At 41.0% G+C, this 23,872-nt stretch overlaps 1 protein-coding gene across 1 annotated transcript in view; it reads left to right on the top strand.

Annotated features, from left to right (window-relative positions):
* Positions 1 to 3,592: 3,592 nt before the first annotated feature.
* RARB (retinoic acid receptor beta) overlaps positions 3,593 to 23,872 on the top strand; it is a gene marked incomplete at both ends in the record, with an annotated part of 193,169 nt that continues 172,889 nt past the window's right edge. The window contains 1 exon segment of the mRNA XM_080338653.1: positions 3,593 to 3,770. Within this exon segment, the coding sequence (XP_080194779.1) occupies positions 3,593 to 3,770 (178 nt within the window).

Here is a 23,872-nt window from a genome sequence, read left to right as displayed (position 1 = left end):
TGTAATCTCTGTTAGCAGTGCTGATGACCTGAAGTCTTTTGCACAGTGTGAGTGGCATTTGCATCTTTACAGAGGCAGAGTTGCTGAAATGTAGACATCTGCCTGCGATTTCCTCCTTGGCCATCAGATAGATGTTCAACCACAAGAACATTTATAATATCCAGCTGCTCCTGAGGGACACTATTTAGGAGCCGAATGACAGACTGTTTAGAGTGTTGTACCTCTTACACTGTCTTCCCTATATGCCTTTAATTAGAGAGAAAAGCAGAGAAACAAATTCTGAAGGCACACCAATCTGCAGGAAATGTCCTGCCATGAAGGGTGGAGGATGATTTTTGAGTAAGGCAAGATAAACATACTTTCTGGTGGCAATTTCAGTATATAATTACACCTCATGTCAAAATACAAGTATGCAGAACTATAGGATTATAATCTCATTTGGCACTGTTAGGTATTTCACGTGAATTTGCATACTTGCTGCATTTTGTCATCACCAGGTTCATCACAGAACATCTTCCTCCAGTGGTGAGGAAGTGACCAAAGAGTTTCCTGAGTGCCCCTTTTGCCCCTCTGTCCTGGAAGAGTTGCTTCTTTTCTGAATACTTTTCTCTTAAATATACAAATATATCTGATGATGTAGTTCTGGGAATTTTTATAATTTGTGCTGAGTTCTGTATTTTTCTGGCTAAGAGAAATATAATTGAAGGTATCAGTTTTACAGAATGAATTTTATTTCCAAAACCTTACATCATTTCAAAATAGGTGACCTTGTTCTGTGTTTAATTTAATGCACAGATTTTTGAGGGCTGGTTTTCATCAACGTCCCTTCCCTCTTTGTTTTTCTGCAAGTATTTTGAAGCATGGTATATTTGCTGGGTCTTGTGGAATTGCTTTAGAAAACATTAGTTCTTTGTGTATTCCTTTGATACTTGGCTTTCCCTCTCTCTTAAGTTTCATAAATCTTTAGCTAGGTAGAGCAGTCACCAGTGATGCTTCATCTCATTTTGTGGTGCTAGTGAGTGGATGTGTTTTGGCTGTTGAGGCTTCCTCAAAAGATCTGCTTGATTTCATTGGTCTCCAGGCACGTGGTCCTCGAGCTTGGCACAGCCAACAGCTGTGCATTAGCTCACTATACCCCCGCTAGTGTCTCATTTCTGTGTATGTCTGTCTCTGTTAGCATTAAAGGTATTTTGTGCATAATTTACACAGTTATCAAACACTTAGAAGCTACATTTCTGTTATCCCCAAGTAGGCTGCACTCAGCAGAAATTGCTGTCTGAAAACATGCACAGCTGGTAACCTTTGCTGGTATTCCACGCAGAGCAGAAACACTCTGCTGCTCTCTGACAGGCAAACATATGCATTCATGTCTATCTTTTTTTTTTTGTCTTTTTCCCTTGCTCATTTTGCATTCTTACTGACAACTAGTAGACTGAGGAGCAGGAGTGATAGTCAACGTTGCGTTGTTGCATTTTCCCTCCTCTGGCATCAATTTTGCTTTGTAACCTTGACAAGTCATTTCACCACTACCTTATTTTCCCACCCAAAACTCTTCTTGCCTTTGGTTTCAGACTACAATTTCAAAGAATTATGAATAAAAATGGTACACAGGCAGCGAATATTGTTTCTGGTCACTGACTGTAGCAGATGCGGAGGCGTAGCGCGTTGTCTTGGATAACAAAGCCTTTAGGCAGCCCCGGACTTGCTTTTGGGTCGTTGAGTTTGATCTGTGGCTCCTACTGTCTTCCCCCAACAGTGTAGGTTGGAGGAGATGGGTAACTCCTCGTGCAGGGTCATGCTCAGGAGCAGCCTGCGGTGCTCACTATTTTTTGCTGGAGCACTGTACAAATAACTTGGGGAGGAGCACTTACAATATGAAGTGGTTGCAGCCTTCCCACTAGCTCTCAAGAATCATAGAATGTCCTGAGTTGGAAGGGACCCACAAGGATCATGGAGTCCAACTCCTGTCCCTGTCATATGACAACCCCCACAGTTCACACCATGTGTCTGAGGGCATTTTCCCAGTATCTTCTTGAACACTGTCAGGCTTGGGGCTGTGACACGTCCCTGGGGAGCCTGTTCCAGTGCTCCACCACTCCCTGAGTGAAGAACCTTTTCCTAATGTCCAACCTGAACTTTCCCTGGCACATCTGCCTGCCATTCCCTTGGGTTCTGTCATTGATCACTAAAGAGAAGAGATCAATGCCTGCCTCTCTTCCCCTTGTTGTGGAAGCTGTAGCCGCCATGAGGTCTATTTTTAGTTTCCTTGAGGCTGAACAAACCAAATGACTTTAGTCGCTCCTCATACGGCTTCCTCTCCAAACCCTTCACCAACCAAGAGACCAGTAGCACTTACTAACACTACACCAGCAGGTTGTTTCCAAGAAGACCAGACATCCACTGTACATAGACTTGAACAGCTATGGTGGGAGCAAATTTCACTGCTAAGAATAGCACAAGAAGTGCCCCATTTTTAGCCTGAAGTTTTTGATACAGAGACTGAGAAAATGAGGACCTCTTGGTAGGTGCCAGCTATTTGAGTGAAACACTGAGGAAGGCATGTGTAGCTTTGGATGACTTAGAAGATGGTGTTGATGAGAGCGAGTACCTAGCAAAGCACAGGAGCAGTGTGCTGCCATCATGTCACTCACCCAGCTTATGAAGTAATGGGTGCTTGTTTATTTAGTGATAGAGACGGTTCCCCCTGCCCACCAAAAAAAGAAAAATAAAAAAAGAACAATCAGTGAGGTATCTCTTAAGCAGCAGTAAAGTAATTATCCTTTGTGAGAACAATCATTGGTAAATCAATTAATGTTTTAACAGCCCAATACACCATCACTCTCAGATACAGTTCCCCAGTGCACTGCCTGAGCCTTGGCATTGAAGAGAGCCTCTTCAGTGTAATTCGTTCTGTAACTTCTATGGAGAAACCCAAAGCTTTCAGATACGTGGAGATTTTGCAGAAGTTTATATATATATATATATGTATGTATATGCGTGTGTGTATATATATGTATGTATGGGGGTTTTTTTTTCCCCTGAAATTGCTTTTGGTGTAACACATTGGGCAGGGAGATCAAGTTAACGGGTGTTCTGCTATGAGCTTCAGTAAGGTGAGAGTTTTACCCCCATGTACACATCAAGCTGATCTTGTAAGACACTGAAAAATAAGTAATGACTTAACAAAAGTGGCAAAGGGGTAAGAGTTTTCTATGCTTACATATTAAAAATATGAATATTATACTAAAAATATTTTCTTGTTCCCACAGACTGTGTCAGTATGCATCTGTAGAGAGCAACTGTCCTCCAATAGAAACATTTGCCTAAGTGACTGAACTGTACCTAAATACCCCAAGTAAAAAGACTCTCTGCCCACGGTCTGCAAAGCAAGAATGTGCTGGAAGAGGCAACAGTAGGAAGCGGCAATGAAATACAGAACGGACTTGGTCTAGTGAATTACCTTTTCATCATTGTGCGGTCCAGGTCAAGCCGTACCTGCAGGCTTGACAGCCCCCTTCATTCACAAGTTGAGTTATCTATTTTCTGGCCTGGAGTGATGCAACATAATATTTTTACACTGTGAGGTGTTAACATGACAACCAGCAGCCGCACATGTCCCGTACCAGCAGTGAATGGACATATGACTCACTATCCGCCAGCGCCATATCCATTACTTTTTCCTCCAGTCCTTGGTGGACTGTCACTGCCTTCCCTCCATGGACTCCAGAGTCACCCACCAACTAGTGGTTGCAGCACCCCATCACCTGCAAGTAAGTGCTTGGTATTAATAGCTTTTATTGACCAGTTTTCCTCTAACAAAGACTGATCGTGTTCATTCTGAAATTATTTTGAGAGTAATTGCAATTGTTCGTCTGTGATGTATTTTACTTGTGGAAAGAGCATGCATTTATTTTGAAATCACATTTTCACAAAATATCGTATAAACATGCTACTATATGACACACGAAAGCCATGGAAACGAGGGGTGATAAAACCTGCAGTGGATTTTGGCACATCCTGCATTATGTTAGCTGCCGAATCCAGCATTGTGTTTAAAGAAAAAGTGGTTGTTGTGTATTCAAGAACAGCGATGATTTCACAGTACAGAATTCTCTTAAATTGTGCAGTAATTAGTGCTGCTTTAGTTTTCTCCTGTAAGTATCTGCTTTCTTCCTGGGAAGCTTATGAAGAGCAGCCCAGTGGTCAGTGAGTAGCTGTGAGCTGCCTGTGGCTGCAGAATTAACCCCTGAGTCTATTGTCCGTTTCCATGTGCAGCACTCTTGCATTTTCAGCGCTGCTGAGTGTATTAGCTGGGCAAATTTGTTTTCATTGCCTTATGATGAACACACTTTTTCTGCTTGGTCTTAGTTTTATGTATAAGTAGCTCCAAACAAAGCTGTCCTAGGTATAAACTCTTTGAGCAGCACCACACAGACAAGATATATCTCTGGAGGTCTTAGCAGTGGGTGACTGATGTATCTGTCACCCATGTGAGGAAAAAGGGAATGTATACAGCTTTGAAGGTAAATTTGTTGTGTAGATGATTGTCTAAATACATTACTGTGATTGTTCCGTATGAAAGGGTCTTGACTGAACAGCAAATTTGCAGAACTATTCTACTTTCTACTGAAGGAAAAGGAGACTTGCTATAAGAAGTGCTGCTCATATGTCTTTCAATAGAAAGCATGCAAAGTTGGAACTCCCAACATGAATGGGAGACCACAGTGATGAAAAAACTTCTCAAGAGTAGAGTTGTGGGGTTTGTTGCCTAGTAGTAATTCTGGCTTCTTGTCTCACACATGGTTATTTGAAGGCTGGGCAGTCTTGAAGTAAAGTGCTTTTTTTTTTCTTCCTCCAGTTAATGTGGAAAGTTTTAATTCAGTCACGTGTGGGAAGAAGTACAATTGGGTTGGGCCTGTATTTGACATTTTATTGCAGTGTGTTTATTGGAGGTGCAAAACAAAACTATGTGCAGCCAGAAGGTCTACAAATAACTGTCTTTCCAATCCCTTCAGAAATTACCCTGGTTAATTATCAGAGTACCATACTGAATTTATCCACTGCTATTGCAAGAATACTCGTCTGTTGAAGAAATAGGGTGTTATTAGTTAATGGGAGCTTTTTCTGAAGCATACATTGGTAAATACCCAATGTGTGTCATCAGATATGTGGAGTTTTTCTGTTCTGTGAGTTGTTCCTGGCTAGTTGAGAGTGTGTTGCAGATGCATTATTAATGATTAATAAACCAGTCAGTGTTCAGCCTTTCAAAAAAGTAGTGTTAAGTATGCATTTCTGTGGATGTGCAAATAGGTGGCAACTACTGAATCTTTGGGTTTGTATCTTTATGCCCTGGTCTCAGCATTTTCAGGGTTTTATTTTTGTTGAGGACTGGCTCCCATTGACTGCACATGAAAGCCTGGCAGCTGTTGTGCATAGCTTCAGGCAATAGTGTTTGAAAATGCCAACTAAAATTGGCAAGATAAGGAGGAGGGTGACTTGAACAAGAATTTATTTTCAGGCACAGGATAACTCTACTGGTTTGTACTACTGTTTTCTTACATTTGGTGGTGATAGCCTGTTTTGTTTTGACACTTGTAGACTTTGGATTCTGGACCTTGCGGTTAATATTGCTAGAATTATGGAGACAAATTCTTGGAAGCAAGCAGGTTGAGCTTTGGGTTATATTTCAAGTTTTTGGTTTGTGATTTGTTTATTTATTTGTTTACAATAAAGCTACCTGTAGGCCAAGGTCAGCATGATTGGTGGCCCCTACTAAAATTAAAACTTGTATTGGATGATGGAAGGATTTGGATCTCGCTTGCAAGTTAAGAAGAAATTTGTTTAAGAAAACATTTGGTCGAACTACTGCTCTCTATATGCTTGAAGCTGTTGTACTGTTTGTTTTCTAGATTCTTTCCATTCATGCAAAATAGAAGTGATCTTACTTAATAGGAATGCCATAAAGATCTCTCTAATCTTTTTAAAACAATTCAGTTCAACAACTTTTTTTCAAAGTTACTATCAGGCTTCATATTATTGTCCTATTTTATTTTGTTCTGTCTTGGCTTTAGGCTTTCCATGATGGCAGATAACGTTATATCAGGTTGCATTAAGTTCTCTTAATCTACAGTTGGGCTAGATATCTCCAGTCCTGTTAAACAAATGACCGTGTTTTAGATGCATGAATTTCCTGAGCACAAGGGGCTTCCAATAAGCATTCAGGATGGGGTGATTTAGTTTCATTGATGTTAATAATGGTGTTGCCTCCGCGACCTGTGACTTGGCTTCTGTTTTTATACTGAGATACATAGTGCAAAATACTTAATAATTAGAGGGCTGGTCACAGTGCTAAAGAGGTCAGAAGAAGAAAAAATATCATTTTTATGCATACATGAACTATGCATTAGTATCAACCAAGACCACGGTCAAGAAGATCGTTACTTTCATAAGTCCAATTGATTTACCTGCCACTGTATTACTCCATATAGCACAGAGCAGATGTCTTCACTCCTGACATCCGATGGCATGCAGGCTTCCCTGCTTGCATCAATAATGAGGAATTGCTTCTATATTTAAAAAAAAAAAGGCAAGCAGAGATTGTTTCAGGAGATTACCACTTAGCTCATTTAGAAATGGTAAGGGAAGGCCAAACTGGAGGCATTCCTGTGCTTTTTGGGTCATGTGCCAGCCTGTCCCAGACCAACAGGGTTTGGGGCTCTGCCATACTGGGAGCAGCTGTGGGAAATGGACACTTTACAAAAGTCCTGCAGAGCCTGGCGTGTTTACAATGGGAAAATCACAAAACTTTAGTGAAATATTTGGGGGAGGAATGAATAAATATGGGCAAAGGTTGTTCCACGACATCTTATTAAACTAAAAGCTTCTTAGGTTCAGGCGAGTAGCAGTCATGCAGGCACATGCAGGCAGATGTGATATCTAAGTGGCATTGCTCTTTGTTTGTCCTGGAAGAAGGGGCACATCTTCCTATCAAGAGACCTAATGCCAGAGCCTGGTAAGGCAACCTTCTCAGCATGAGAATACCAGTTTAAGAAGAGTTTAGCTGTTTTTTAAAACATCTGTTGTGGATGTAACTGCAACTTGTGATTTCTAGGAAAAGACTCTACAAGTTAGTTTAATAAAAACAAAACAGACAAACAAAAAATAAGCAAATTAAAAAGACTACAAACAAACAAAAAAAGAACAACAACTCCACTGAGTTGAAAACTGATGAGGAAAACACTGTCTTTATGTTATGGCTGATGGAATCATAAGGCACACCAGGGTGTTGCCATTTCACACACAAATCTCAGCACAGAAAAGGAAGATGAAGCCTTGCTGCTCATTAGTAGAGCAACTTCGTAAGACTGGTTTCTGTAACGTTGCCGGAATAGTCAGATTTTATTAGTTTAATGTGGGTAAGGACTACTATGTAACAAAGCCAGTTAGTGTGAACTGGAGACCATAGCGTGGGGAGGATAAAGCTAAATCTGAGCTAATGCTATAAGGAAAGTAATGCCTGAATGTCCCATAGATTAAATGAGTACCTGGACAGTAGCCACTACGGGAGCCACTAAATCATAAAAACGCCTTGGTTGGCAATCGATCCCTTTCTGCTTGTGTTGGATGTCCTGCTTCAGGCATCCTGCTAGAATGGGGTGATGCACATGGCTCGTGGCATTGGATGGGAGCAATCCCATGTTCTGCCTCTAGCCCCCACCATGTGTTAGTGCTCAGGCTGCTGATGTGAGCCTTTGGATCCTCAATATTCTGCCTTCATTTGTTGCAAGGGTGAAGGAGTTAGAGGTAGCTTGGTAAAGGGGGCAGGGAGAGTGGTGACCCTGATACAAGAAAGTCCTGGAATTTATATTAAGCTAAGTGTGATTGCTTCATCCAGATGGTTTAAAAAAATAGAAAAAAAAAAAGTGTTATTTAGAGGGCTGTTGGGATGTCAAGGAGAGAAATCCATACTAAGGTCATTTGTTGTATTTCAGCCAAGCTTTTCCATACTTTTCTGTCTGGAGTGTTTTAAAAGTGCATTGTAAAGAATAAAGGACTTTATATTCTTTTTTATGCAAATCTTTTTGGTATGGGAAAATGTATGGAAAGCAAGATCATCTGAGGCATTGAAAGAGGTAGACAACGAACTAACTAAATCTTCACTTCTGAATAGTGCTATGTAAATACTAATTATATTTAGTAGCCAGTATTGCATCTCAGGCTTTTCAGACATCCTCAGGCCAGGCAGTTGTTGTTTTAAGCATTGTTTTCTGCTGAAATTGTTTTTCCTTCCATTGCTGCTGGTTATTTACTGCTTTAACTCCAACTTAAAGATGGTTTGTGTTTTGTTTGTGTGGTATGGTGGTTGTTTTTTATTTGCTTGCTTTTTTTACCCTTGGAAATGGATTTTCCACTGGTATCATTAAAAGAGTACAGTTAAATCCAGTGTTACTGGTGTAGTACTGCACGATATTTTTGCCAGCCCCACCCATTGCAGGAATTCATTTACTTTTCCAGTTCTGTTGTTAATCATTATATTGACACAGAAAGTCCTCCCAAAAGCACTCTTTGGCAGATTGCATTAAATATGAATAGCAGATATTCATTACGATGTGTTGCCCCCAAGAGAACTCTAAACTATCTGCACTACACATGAACAGGCAAATACACTAATTTTCCAGTTATTCAAATTATTTTCAAATAGTTTAGTGTCTCTCTAATAAAAACAAGAATGTCTCTGTTTCCCTTAATTACTTAGAAGGTCAAGAACTCCCACATCTCACTTTATTTCACAAAATGGGGAATATTTCTGTTGGAGTTTGGAGTATGGTTAATGCATGATAGATTTTCTTCTCTTGGCATAGTTGCTGAGGCAAGTGCTGTCTGTGATGGACTGAAAAAGACCCACCCTTGGCCCTCTGGATTTGTCTAAATTAATATTATAATGGTTGTATTGAATTAGAAAAAAAAAATATATCTATATGAATCAACCCTGCTTGTTTATGTTGTTGAACTTTTTCATACCTTCTAATTTTAGTGTGACTGTCTCTCCTTTTTTTCCAGTTCTGTCTCCCTAGGAAGGCTTTCTACACAGTCATTTACGCATATCTGCAATTAACAGATGACTTTTAAGACTTTTGTACCTATTCAGTGCCTGTCTTGCACATCTTTATTGAAAAGACAGAACATGTGTTTGCATTCAGAAAGTGGGGGATAAACAGAATATGAATATCAGGTTTCTTAGCTACAGCCAGTGTTGCCTCATGCTGGCAAGCCTGAGGAGCAACGTCCAGATGATGCCCTGCAGACATCATTCCTGACCTTGGAAACCACCACTTCTTTTCAGTTCTTCCTTTTGGTTGTGTTGTGAGCTTTTTCCTGGTTGGGCTATTTGTGCAACTTGAGAGCACCTATGCTTCGATTAATACAACTATGTTACACTGTCACTTTCTGATTCTAGTTAACGTGAAACTATCAAAAACTTAGTATTTGTTTTTCATGTTAGAGCTATTTTTCTTAGTACTGCCACTTTCTAAAAACGCAGGAGCTCCTCTTGCCGCAGCTCTGCCCTGCTGAGGTGAATCCTCGGCACCCCGTGGATGCGGTCCGCTCTGGGTTTGAGTGGGCAGTGGGCTCATCTGCAAGAATTCAGTTCTGGGTGTGGATAAACAGGAATTTACTTCCCGGGAGGAAGCTGAATTTGGAAACTGCTCATGGTGTAATTCTGGCATGTGGTCCGTAATCGCTTTGTGCATCTCTTGTGGACCTGCTCTAGTCGGAAGGAGTCTGGTGTTTGGAAGTCTAATAGGAGCTGTCAGAGAATTGCTTCTTCGCTCCTTATAGACCCTGCAGCAAGGAAATTCCCCAACAAAATGCCTTCTTACCTAAGGTTGGAAATGTGTTTCTGTGGAGTATGGCGAGTGACCTTTTCCTTTGCTCTGGCCCAAGAGAAATAAAACCGGTAGCTTCCAGTGTTGGGGACATCAGGAATGAAGAGTAAAGGACTGGTTCCAGTACCCTGCTGCCAGGTCCTACTGGAGACCCTTCTGTTGCCCCTTTGCCTGGTGACGGTGTGTTTGGTGTCAGCTCAGCCATTGCAAATGAAACACGCAGTATATTGTTCAAAAGGAGTGTAATGCCAGACTTCGGATTTGGCAGGGTAGGGGCACCCAAATTTTTCTCAAGGTCCGATGTGTTTCCAATCCAAATTGATAAGTGTGATTTTCCAAAATTGTTAATCGTGTGATAGTTCATGGTGTTAAATGTGAACATATGCTTTCATTTTGCCAGGTTTCTGTCTGAAGCATATGTTTAGCAGCTACAGTTTCAAGAAAACCTAATCGTATTACTTTAATTATGTGGGAAGTTTCCATTGAGTCATGTTGCCGTCTTCAAAATGTATGTCACTATGGGGTTGTAAATACCTTTTTTTTTTTCTTGAGCTCAAATGTGCTTGCTGCTTTTTTTTTTTTTTTTTTTTTTGGTAACACTTGCCTTCTTTACTCTCTTTGGTTTGTTAGTCTGTGTTTACTATGCTTTTAGCCTTCTAGCAACATGCAGCATTTAATTGGGAAGCCTTATTTCATATTTGGATAGGACACATTTTCATGAGGAGAGATCGATTTATGGCTTTCCTCAACTAAAATTTCTTCCTCTTTTGCCAATTTAGAGAATATGGGGGACAAGTTATGTTAGGTGGACTTTTCAGCTGTATCAATGACAGCATATTTCCCATTTCAAATGATAAATATCCACCCTATCTGATGGGCCCCGAAAGGGCAGAGAATCATTTTTCCCTTTCTTTGTCCTTCAGCACTCAGTTTCCTTTCTTGCTGCCCAGAATAGGCCTACATCAGTAATATTCATAAATGATTTACAAAAGTAATTCCTGTGTAATAGCTTGGGACGTCAAGATTTTATGATGCTGCCAGATGTGCTATCAAACAAAATTATCTGGTTCAAAAAACTTGTGATAAATCTAGTCAGAGAAAATTCCCCAGGGCAAACTCACCCCCTGCAAAAGTAACTATATCTCATGAAATTGTTAGATTCTCCTACCACATGTTTGAAATTAGACTTAAAGCAGCAGTTTTATTCACGTGCAAACTTGTTTGGGGTAAACTAACAAACAGGAAGGACTGGCCTTAAGCAACAAAAATCTCCTTTCCTTTCAAAACACCGTGCGCGCTCAGAGGAAGTGTCAGCATAAATATCAGAAAAATTCGGAAAACCAGAACCTGCATCCCTAAGATACTCAACTGTTTTGTCTAGAGAATGCATTTTTAGAAAGTAGTCGTTCCCTAAATAATAGTGAGTCTCATCTGGGTTAGGCTGCCGAGCTCCCAACTGATGTATCTGAGCACCCTGAAGTTGTGCCCTGAGCGATGTGCCCAACATCTGCCACGTGTGTGTGTGTGTTCATTCCTTCACAATCTCCTTAGGGGGAAGCGTGTGGGCAGCAGGGTGTGTGTTTTGGCTGGGAGTTCAGGTCTTGAAGGAGGGAAAGCACTGAAGATGCACTGGAAGTCTCTGTATGGCCATGCTTCCATGCTGGAAAAAGCTGGACCAAGGTGATGTGCCCTTGGTTGAGACCTGCAGGTTCGTGGTGGTCCTTTTGGCCCCCGGGGAAGTCCATCCACCTGAACAAACGAGCTTCACCAGTATAAGTAGTTTAGTTATGCTAGTGGAGCAAGGATTTTGAGCATGATTTTCATCCCACAGTTCAAGGCTTTTGGGAGAGGGGCTGAAAGTCCTGGCTATGAGTTTTTGAGGGAGAAATGCTGATTTCAGGTGGTGAAAGTCTTTGGTTCAGCATTTTTGGAAGCCCAGAGTGTGGAGTGTGAGAGGTGGGTCTGGAGGACTTGTGGGGTGCCATGTCTATGGGGGATGCACTTCTGCATTCGGGGTAGTCCAAGATGTTCATGGGCTCAGTGTGCTGCCTGCTGTTACACAGCACACTTGCTTAATAGCTTGCATTTAGCTGGAAGTCAGCCGGTGTATGCAAGCAATAGGTGTGGACCTCCATGAGGAGCTTAGTCTTTGCTATTTTTCAGTGCTGAAGGCCAGTCAAATTTGATTTAGCCTCATCATTAGCTTTCCTGAGTTCCATATGTTTAAATTTGAGACTTGCACTAAGGCTCATACTCACTTTTTATTTCTTGCAGTTCAGATTTCTTTAAAAAGTGGACCTTTTTTTTTAATTAAAAAGTGTGTGTCCTGTGCTGTGACATTTTTTTTTTCTTTAATTAAAAAAAAAAGGAGAGAGAAATGCTGTGGAAAACTCATAAAAATACTTTCCTCATCCTTTTACCTTCCTAGGGATGGATTCAGACGCCAGCATGGGTGCAGAGCTCCTGCGAGGGCTGTGAGGACTCTGACTGCAGTTACAACTGGAGATTGTCCTCTTCTATATGCATGCAAAAATTATCTAGTTGCTTCTTATAAATTAAAACCTTGATCTTTCAGCTAGAGCAGTAAGAATGTGTAAGAGCAGATAGTGTTCATTCTTTAAATTTAAGAGTTTGATGCTTTTCAAAGGCTGGCTTTTACTAAAGGTGTATTTTGATATTTCCAGTAAGGTGATAATATAATTTCTGAGATATCATGGGGAGAAAAATGTATGTTTATGCAGTTTTCACCTCTTCTCAAAGTCACAAGTTTTCAAGTATGTTTCAAGGCTAGATAACATACCTAACTAGGATCTCTTAGAACCTGTATCTTTTTTTTCCAGTTAACTTTTAAATATCTAAACATTAAATTTTATGAGGGAAATGCCAGAAGTCCTTTAAATATAGCTGTAATAGCATCACTCTTCCATCCCTGTGTTTGAAAACAAAAATAAAGATGTTCTTTAACAGTATGGAATACTCTAGGGGACAAAGGTGGTGTCCTGCTGCCCGCTCAGCGCAGCCCACAACGCTTACCTCTAACAATCTCTGAAACTGTATTTGACGGAGACAAAAATTGACACCCTTTTTTTTAAGACTGAAAGCATCCAAGCCAAAAGCCAGAGCGCTGCCCTGTCGCAGTCAGGTCACTGTCAGTGGAAAATGCAGTGCAATTTCCTGTGCATGGTGATGTTATTTGGGTTCCATGCAAGTAGTAAAGTTACACTGCTGTGGATCACAGCATCTGACAGGAGGAATACCTAGGGGCTACAGCAGAGCTGATGGAAATACCCATGATTTCTGTCCTTATTCCCTTCTTATCCTCATTCCTTCCAGTCAGTGAGTGATACTCGTTTGAGGGTAACAATCCGGTAGAGAGATGCATAAGATGTTAAGTCTAGAGCTCTGAAACAGGGACATGTTGTAAATATGCAGTCTTTGGAAGAATTCAGCTGCATTCCAGCATTACCTGAAAGCTACCAGCAAAGGCATTTGGTGGGAAATAGAACTGTATCGTGTAAACAAATCTGCATATTATATATTGCTTTCACGTAGCAATTTCAGGATCAAGAGTTCTGTTACTTGAGAAATTAAACCCTGTGAGAATCATTAAAAGTATAGAAATAGTGATGTCATTACAAAATTAACTAGCTATAAACCTATGGGGTGACATATCAATTCATAAAGGGAATAGCAGAACATAATGCGGGGCACATCTGCTGCTCCGATTCCTGCAGAACCATCAGCCTATTGCTATCTGCAGACCGCTTGAAACTGAACATCTGTTAGAAGCGCTCAGAAAAAGCAGCAGGAGAAGCCATACACCTTACAAAACACTTTGCTGTCGGTAACATCATTGTTTCAATGGCGTATTCTTACAAAAATTGTTATAGGTCCCCCTCAAGTCTTAGATCTTCCTGGCATTGTTTCTGAAATAGCGACAGCATGAGTAATTGTAAAAATAACACAGACTTTTCTAAGGACTTTCCTAACATTTTTATTACTTTTTATTTATTGTACTGCTGTAAAGCACAAACTGCTGTAGAGTTTCCAAACAAAGAGGGAGATACAATCTCTGCTCTGAGTAGCTTGGAATCAAGAAAAGGAAGAATGTATGAAGAGTAGAAGGATGTGATTTCTGGGCCAACTGATGGAGGTGAAGAAAGGCTCGCATCCTAGAAATGCAAAGCTTAGTTTGGGGCTTCTAAAAAAAAATGTATGAATACTTAGAAACGAGATGACCTCTGGAGACTGACCTGCTTCTTGTGAAGACCAACAGTCAGATGCTGCAACTTATTTCACAAAACCTGCCTGCGCAGTTGGTGATCGATTAAGTATTATAATTGAACTGCATCGTCTTAACTCTTAACTGAACCGGTCAGGTTGACAGTACATTTCCCCTAGCTGCATGCTTCATCAGACTCTTAACTAATTGGCAATTTTCTTCTGTTTAACAAAACCAAAAATGTAGTTAAGCCACAGAGAGAAAGATTTCACTGTTGATTAGTGGTGGTTGGTTTTGCAAAGTGACCCGACAGACATTTGGAATGCATCAGCTGTCTCCTGGTGCTGCAGCCAAACATCTTGGAGCGCAGCTTGCTCTCCTCCACTTTTATTACTTGCAGAAGAAGCAAACTCTGCCAGGGTGTTATTAGAAGAGATATTTGCCATTTTAGTATGTAGGTACTTGCACAAACTTGATGAAAACAAATTGCAATATCTTTGATTTTAAAGAATAGGTAATTGTATTTACTTGTAGTAAAAAAAAATATGAATCATTGATATAAATTACTTAGGAAGGTGAATTAAAACATACAGCACAATTCACAAAAAATGCTTGGCTTTACTCAGTTCCACAAGTACCAAAGTTTTGTACTGGAAATACTCCCTATTTCACTTTTTTTCCAATAACCAAATAATTTTTTCCTTGCTATCCAAGATGAAGTTGGAATGTTCCAAAACCAAGGTAAAACCCAAATGAGACAGTCCACCACTAGTGCATGTATTTGGAAAGTCACTAAAGTGGGCAGTTGAAATGAAGTTTCTGCCAAACCTTTGTCACCATTGGGAACCACTCATATGTTGTTGGATTTCTAACGGTGCTGAGAGTATTATATGCTGGACAGCCCAGAATTTACAAACCTAAAAAAATACACATAGGAAGAGCATTAATATTGAAAACCAGAGTGAGAGATGTGCATTTCACCCCTGAAGTTGCTTGATAATCCATTTTTTTTAGTTGGTTCTGGGCTCATGAAACTTCTTTGGCTGCTGAGAAGTGTCCACAGTTACAATTCCAGTGAGGAAAACAATGAAGTGATTAAAAGAAATGTGTGTCCCTGTTTGGTAAACTTTGTCTTTTGAGGAATAAAATGTTTCAGAAGGTCTAAACAAAGTTGTTAAAGAAGTTCTGCTGCTGCAAGGGTTCTCTAGAGCCAATGCCTCTCCTTCCTCATTGGATATATGAGTGGATTTTGAGGTCGAGCAGGTTTTTTCTCTTTGGAGGAAAAATGTAGTTTATGGGGTCAGATCTGTTGCTTGAGGAGGGTAAAGAGCTAATCAGTAATGTACAATCACAAAAGGAATCCAGCACACAAAGTCTTTTTCCTTGCCTATAGCTTCAAGTTGCAGTCCACCTGCCCCACTCCACTTCTCCATCACCCAGGAGCATTACTTTTAATCTTTTTCTTTACCTTCTTGTCCCTACAAGTTGTCTGGTTTTATTTAATTGATTTCTGTGGTGTTTGTGTGGTTCTGTGTTTTTATCCCATATGAAAACATATTAATATGTGTATAATTACAGAAAATGTTTCTGCTCCCTCTTTCTGGAGGAATTGTTTTGCACTTATTTGAAGTGGAAGGGTGGCATGTTCAGTGCGATGTTGTCTTTGGAGTGAGAGGGATGCAGAAGTGTTTTTTAGGAAGGACAGGCTGGTTCTTAGCAGCTGATAAAAGAGGAGAGCACAGTGTAGGGGGGGAAGGATGATGTGGGAGGCAGCTGGCTCCTGGAATTTGGTCTCTAACAACTTGTAAAAGTGTGGAAGCTGGTGAACAACTTCAAGTTTCTCAAGGGTGACACCAGCAGAGTGGCTTCTCTTTCCCTGTGTCCACGGAACACTGGTCATCTCTCAAGAGGAATGGAGAAGGTGTTAGAGCCACACTGCTCACTCATGTCACCTTGATGGCTTTTCCAATCACAAGGTTGATGATAAGCGTGTGTGACGATTTGAGAAAAATATTGGTCGTTGTGAATTGTTTATTGGTCCGGAAAGTTGGGAACCGTTGACCTAACGTTTGTCTCTGAGGTCAGGGAGACTAATTTCCAAGGATTTGTGCCCAGGATCAGACATCGGCCTGCTAGGAGAAACATGAAGAAAGGTTGTTGTCACAATGGAGTATCATTATTTATTTTTTTTCTTTTTTTTAGGATGGACTACTTTTACCTTATCTTTTTCCCTAGAATGCTTCTCTTGCCTGACCTCATTTCAGAATATCTTGTACCATGCAAGGTACAATGATACTTTGGATCAAAATTGTGTACTAGGATATGTAGCGTAGGGCAAAAGTAGTTCCAATGAGTTTCAAACCAAACAAGAGGCAAATTTCTTGCTGAGCGTGTTAATCACTTCAAACAACTTTACTCCCCAAATCATTGGGAAACACATGATCATTTTGGTAGACATATATGCCTATAAGGAGAGTGAATAAAAACCTGCAGCCATGCTGGGTGGCTCTCTACACAGGCATCACTGACTGCAAAACAGCCAGAATTTGGTCTGTCCATGTTGGTGTTCACCATATGTCTCTGCAAAATAACCTTGGACTGACCGCCTGTGCCAATATTCAAGAGGTGCATTTGTAATATGTTATTTTCTAAAATGTTAGGCTCAGTCAGCCTGCATGAAGTATGTCTTTTTGTTTCCTAATAATAGGTTATTATTTTCTGTGCTGTGTGTCATAGCAGGAAGTCTGGGATGGCTAGGGGAAAGGGGTGAAGGAGGGCAGCTGGAAGGATTGCTGGTATTTCTGAGGGACGGGGGAAGGGGCTTCACCTGTGGCATATGATTTTTATAGATTCCCCCCAGATCAGGAAATGAGTACAGTCAGTGCTTCATAATTAACTGTGAGTGGAAAATCTCTGGAGATGGCTGAAACAGATTTGTCCACTTAGAGAAGAAACGCTGTGACTTAACAGGTGTATGGTGTCTGTAATGTGCTGCTTAGGAGTTCTTCAGGCTCGGCTGCAAACAAAATATTATCCAACTATAATAACATTGTGAACCCAAAGACCTTAACTGGTTTCATTATCAAGTGAGTGCCTGAGGGGAAATACACAGATGGAAAGACATTCCTTTCCCTTGGTATAATGCTCCTGTGCCAGAGAATTTATGACCAGGACGTGGTTGGCCCTTGCATGGGCGCCTGGTGGAGGAAATGCATGAAGCCATTGTGGTCTGTCTGTTGTTTTTCTTTTCTTGCAACCTGTTTAAGGAGTGAGTTTCCATTGCAATCCCCAGGCTTGGGGACAGAATAGCTGTTTTATTCTGTATATGCTTCAAGCTACAAGGTGGGGGTTGTGCTGGCCCCTTCTTCTCTCTGCTGTGGTCCTTGTTCTCTCCCTGTGAACCAGGAGGGAGCAGCTCTGCTTGGAAAACACCCATGACCCTGATGGGTAGATTTGGACTGCTCTCTAGGTCAGTGTGATGCTCGACTGGCATAGTCTTCTTAGAAATTAATTTATCCTAGAATGTGCTGAGGGGCTGATCAGAAGTGGTCTTCTAAAACTGCATCATTTTTAAAAATTTCTGGTATGGAGGAACTTGTGAACTGGCTGAAAGACTGGAATTGGAAAGATTAGCTCTTTCATCTATATTCCCAACCTGTTTACAATACTGACTGGAGACAGCATCAACAAGGCAGAGCCCTGTTGCTCAGACAGTCTGAAAAAGCCACATGCAAAGAAAAAAAATCAGATATTAACTCATAATTTAGCTATTTCAGGTGGCTATACTCTTTTCTGATTCATTAGATACCCTGTGGTTTCTCAATTACAGTTGTCAGGAGAAAGGTATGAAAGCCAGATTTTTTTTTTTTTAATGTGTGACCAGAGAAGTTGATGTTCCCTGGAGAGAAGTCTGGTCTGAACACCGTGGATAACTGTTATTTAGGAGAGCCTGGAAGATGAACATGCAGAGCACGTTACATAGTTGTCTGAAATACTGTTATGTGTTTCAGAACTGAATAAATCCCCGAAGTTGGAAATTGCATGCAGGATCCTTGTTACATTTGTGTGTGTACACATTTAGTCTTAGTCGAGAACCCCAAAGGTATTGAAGCAAAAACTAAATAAGTCATGAAGCTGTGATTCAATTGTAAATGTTAATGTTTTTCTGAGAGACTGGAGGAGAAGTTCTTTTATTATTCAAACTGGCTTGTTTCTTCCTTGTTTATATATCAGTTTGCCCTCCCTTTGAACATTGTATATGGTTTTATGGTGAAGAGTTCACAAATTTTAAAATGTTGCCTTCTTGTCAGTGACACTGATCATAGTGCAAAGGTCTTTTTAAAATTTCATACAGATCAAATAGCTCTGTTTGTTTTTTTTAAAAAAAAAAAAGGTCAGAAAAAAGGTCACCAGATTCTTTCATTGTTGGCAAAACTACCTGGTTTTTTTTCTTAGTCTAGGTCATAGGAACAGCTGAACAGAACTGATTTCACTGAAGGTATTGATTAAAAACAATCAACCACTTTCTTTCCCCAACCTTCCCCCTCCTTGCAACAGACATCTGGCATGGAAAATATAAGCTAACTATTTTTATCACGGCTATAGGCAGACAGAGTGTGCTCCAACGGCTACTGCAGGCAAGCATAAGAATAAGCAGCTTCGGCAGCTTTGCCTACAGCAACTTCTTAGTTTGAAGACATTTTGCACAGGTGTAAAAAATGCAATGCCAAAGCGCATCTTGGTATTAGCATACTGTACGTTGTATCCTGTAATTAACTGCACCCACCTGTACGCTGGCATTTCTCTGACTCTGCCACCCTTTAAGCTGTGTATATCTGTGGATCTAATCCATCTGAGCCTTGGACACCCTGAACTGCAAATGAAGTTGGAGAGCTGCAGGCGCACAGCTCCTGGCAGGGTTATGCGCCCAGTGAGCTATTGCTCTCATTATGTTGCACTGCCATATATCATCAGTGTGAAACATCATCCTAATGATGCATTAGTGTAATACATCATCAGGGGAGTCCCACCAGTAATGGATTGCTCCAAGTATGGTGCTACTCAGTAAGAAAATCATCTTGCGGTCCTTGTGTTGTTTCAGAACAGCATCAGCGAGGGCAAAATATGTTGCTCAAGATTGATGCAGGTTCCTAGGTCCATAACTATGTTAATGGTGAGGGTACCTTCTGTAGGCTCTGACTTTGCAGTGGTATTTGCAAAGAGTTGTATTTGGTCTTTCTTTGGTTGCGTTTCTGTTTGGAAGGAGCGGGAATTGATTCTTTAGATTGATGGCTGGTGGGACTTGAATAGGAAGCTGTAAATCTCCTGCCTGAGCGCCTGTTGTATAACTCTTGGGGATGGGGAAAGAGTGTATGAAAACTTGGTGCCAAAATTTGTAATTTTAAGGATTTTTCTAGTGTCTCCCTGATACTTCTCCATATTTCAGTCATGTACACGAAGATAAACATGTTTAAAACCATAGTCTCACAAAAAAAACCTCCTCCATTTCCTGTATCAAGCCATTGATTTTCTTTGGTCTGCAGGATCCTATAGCAAAACTATTCTTCCCATGGGAGTTGTCTTGAAGGCAAGATTTACGTCAGGGAGAACGGCAATCGGATGACTTTGCTTACGCTTTCGAGTCACAATGGCAATACTGTGAGGTGCTCACTGTGGGACTGCATCAGTTCCAGAGGCTGCCGTATGGAGAAATGTAGTTGTTAGTGGTCTGCCTAATATAATACGAGGACTGCAGTACTCCCCAGGACACACACATAGTATTTTCAGTCTACATTGCGTATTTTTGATGCTGAAATGCTGCACACAAGTTGATTAAAAAAAAAAAAAAAAATCTTCCCAGTCACAGAAAAACCTCAGCAAAGCCAAGGGACAGTTTTTGAGTAGATCATGCAAAATTGGGTCCCCCTTTGTTTTGCTTCTTGTTCCTTTGTATTACCATATAACTGGATTGAGCAGCGTGACTCTGGCCCTCTTGAGACTTGTCAGTTGCCTGTAAGGTCTTTACTAACTGCTTCTGCCTGCGTACCTATGTCAGTAAAATAAAGAAGTCTGACAACATGACTGTATTTGCAGGAGCACCTACTGAGCCTTCTGTTACTGCAGCAAAATGGAGATATTTTTACTGCTATAGCTTGTTTCATTCATTTGTGATGTTTTTACTGTCCCAATCCAAAGCACACGCATATTAGTACAACACGAGGAGCACTGTGTGGGTATCATTATTCTTTTATAGATTAAATACTCTATGGTCTTATTTAGGCAGCAAAAGCAGTACCCCAAGCCAAAAGAAGTTCAGTTGTAACTTTCTTGAAGCCTTATTTGGGCAAAGTATGAATGGCCTTAAAAGACAGTAACTAATTTATTTCTTGAAGTGGCGCTAGGTTAAGATCATCATCACAAATCAAACCGTCTTCAACAGCAGGGTCTCCCTTACTGCTGTAAGGAATACAGATCTGCTCTTTTAAAGTTCCTCCTCAAGACCAGTTTAGGCTCCCAGAGGTCCCAGCTCACTCTCCAGGAGGATGGCGAGGCTGCTGGTGCAGCACAGTTCCTTTGTGCCAGTGCAGAAGAAGCTGAAGGAGTAAGCCTTTGCCTGGACGATGGGCAGAAGAGTGAAGCCTGGTGACTCTTTTCCAAGTGATGGCACTGTGTCTGCCTGGTAATTGCCTTTGGTTTCAAATTACAGTGAAGATTGGCCTCGTTGTCTGCTTTAAATAAACAAAATCCAACAAAACAAAACTACTGATAGAAAAAGCAGGAGTTTAAAGGCAGAGATCATTTAATGAGTTATCTTTACGGTTTTTCAAGTTTTAAGATTAAAATTGCTACTTCACTTCCCTGCTGTTGATTGATGCTACTTTGAAATCAGGTTCCCTTTCTCAGCCTGCCTGAACTCAGCCCCAATAGTAAATAGTTTTCATCAACAAAAATGAAAAGATGATAACCTTAGTTTTCTGATTTGGCTGCTGCTTGGAGGTTTTTTAGCTTAGGACAGCTCAGCTCATGCCTTGGAGCCTTATCGTTAGAGAAACACTGCTGTTCTCTGTGTATACAGAGCGTGCAATGAATCAAGCTTTGCTGTAAATATTGTTTGCAAAGTGAAGTGTTTCTGGCAGATTCCCTCAGCTCATTGCATAGTCATATATGACAGGTTATTGTGTTAATAGATTATTAAACTTTGCATATGCACTTTAACCTTCTCTGAACTTTGTTCTTGTCTTTTAGAAGGAATTAACTCGTTCCAAATTAGTGGTGGGATGTCAATCAACAGTCGTATGAGGTTTTTGGCCTTACCAGTATATCTTGTTGCATTGCATCGTGCTTTGTTCTTCCATCAGGTTACACCATGACTCAGGCACAAACATGACACATCAGAACTATAATGTGATGTGACATGGCCAACAAAAATATCGGTTAAGAGTGGTGTGGATAGCTTCACTTCATTCAATTCATGGATTATTCACTGTCCATTCGTGTGTTGATAAAGGGGCTGATAGTTCTCAACTTGCTGGCTGTTAAATGAAAGAGAAAAAAAAAAAAAAAACCACAACAAAAAAAGCACCAAAGGAAAGAAACAAAGAGCGAAGACACTCGTCCTTTAGCTGGGTTCCCCTGCGTTCAGTGCCTGGGCTGTGCACTGCGGTTCCAGCTGGTCGTATTTGGAACCTGTAAGTTAATTAGAAGGAGAAATTTCTGCAGCTAGCAATGTAGATTTTCTGGAGAAAAAAACATTGCCCCAGGGGAGAGATGATATTTGAGCAGATTTATAGTGCTCTGAGTGTGCATATGAATGAGATGATGGCCATCAACATGGCTTGCTGCTGTGGGGAACTGTCAGCTTTGCTCGGGTGGAAGGAGATCCATGGAGGGGAGCAGTGGAAATGAACGGAAAATAATGACTAAAAATTGCATCGGTTTTAAAATGGAATTTAAAAATGCTTAAAGTACGAAACAGCAGACTCTCTTTCCTCTGGAAGGGAAGGAAAGAAACACCTCACACAGGCAAGCACTGCAGATTAAAGTCTACTAAATATTTAGGAGACATCACCATGCACAGAGGCCTCTCTGAATGCCTGAGCCCCATCTCCCTCTTGCATTTTGGTAAAAATCACCCTAAACAGAATTTGAAACATCCTGGTTTATCCTGCTTAGGCAAAATGTGTTTGTTTGTTTTGTTGCACATGAAAAGCTCGATGTGGGGCAAGGTAGTGAGAGGGAGGGATTTGTGAAGGACCATGGCCAGGCCAAGTCAAGGGACATTCTTGTCCCACCTTGGACCACATGTTTAATAAATTGCCTCCCCCAGGCTGTGAGGGTGCTGTATGCCTATGGGCTGGAGCACACTGCTGGCGGCCTTCCTGAGACGGCTATGGATGGGAGGGCAGGTTATTTACAATGCGTTCATTAATTACCTTTCCTTGACAGAAGGATTGCATTTTCTTCGTAAACGCTGAGAGAATGTAAAGTGGGTCAGCCAGCAGTTTTAAGAATCGCTTTTGAATCTGCTCCTTTCACTTTTATCTTTCTTGCTCAGCTTGAATAAATCTCTAGAAGCTGCTAATTGCAGCATGTTTTCTGTAGCGCTTGAGTGGTGGGCAGCACTTTATTAACCTTGCTTTCTACAGAGGTTTGGTGTCACTTGACGTGCACGTTGAGGAACAGTTGTGTGTTGCTAAACTCTGTCGTTTGGAGGCCCTTCTGTTTTTAAATATTTGTCAGTGCAGCCCGCTGTCATTTACAGTGAGCCTTTATTGAGATCGTTAAATGGGAAGTTTAAGATTAATTCCCTTTCAGGGCAAGAGTAGGAGGATAAATAACCACTCCTGCTCGGTGTTTGTTCTTAATGACTCTCGCACAGTGTGAAAGAGTAAACAGTTTTGACAAAAGATGTAATTGATTGTTTGGGTTTGACTGATCACTCAAAAATGTAGTGTGTCCTCATTCAGAAGATGCTCTGTAAGGTAATGAATGTGATGCTGTTAAAAAACAGAGTCTCGTGCTAGGCAAGGGCAAGGTTTCATGCCGTGGCTCTGCTTGTGGCCAGGCTGGCAGCTGCTGGGAGAGTTGGTGCTGCTCCAGCCCCATCCATTCCTTTGGTGTTCCTCTCGTCCTTGGGGAGCCAGCTCAGAGAACCAAACCAATGGAAAGCTAGGCTACCAAAAATATGAAAGATTGAAACAAAAACATTTTCTGCAGGTTAAGATCCCTGAATTGCCACTTCGATTGCCAAGGTTGGGTGAACACTAAGGCTGACATGAAGGGATGGGATTTGCAGCCACGAGCTCAGGGAGGAAGGAAGGTGGGACATATTGTTCATTTGCAAATGGCCAGTAGATCTGCAAGCTGAATTCCAGACTATGATGGTGAGACCTGCTAACAGCAAACTTAACGATGGTGTGGTTATCCATAGGCTTTCTTCATTCTCCAGCTGCCACCTCTATTTTGTTGGGAATGAAGATGAGAGCTTTAAAGACCACCTACTGCTTGCATCTGCAGATGCCCTGTGGGCATATTCATTCTGTTCACATCATGTCTAGATCTAACCTTGTCTTTTTCTGTCCCCTTTTCTTGTGTAAGTTTTTCTAAATGCTTCTCTTTCATCCCCTAATATGCTACTTTTCATGCTGATTTTCTGTGCCTCCATGATTTCACTGTCAGAGGCAGGGGTGATAAGCAGATCAGCAGTATGTTAAAGATTAAATAACTTGTTTTTCCATATCTGTGGAAAAGTGCTGCATCTCCA

The sequence above is a fragment of the Nesoenas mayeri genome, assembly GCF_963082525.1.
Source record: "Nesoenas mayeri genome assembly, chromosome: 2".
In the NCBI taxonomy this organism is placed as follows: Eukaryota; Metazoa; Chordata; class Aves; order Columbiformes; family Columbidae; genus Nesoenas; species Nesoenas mayeri.
Note: the sequence above shows the minus strand (reverse complement) of the source record. Positions and strands in the feature narration are given on the sequence as shown.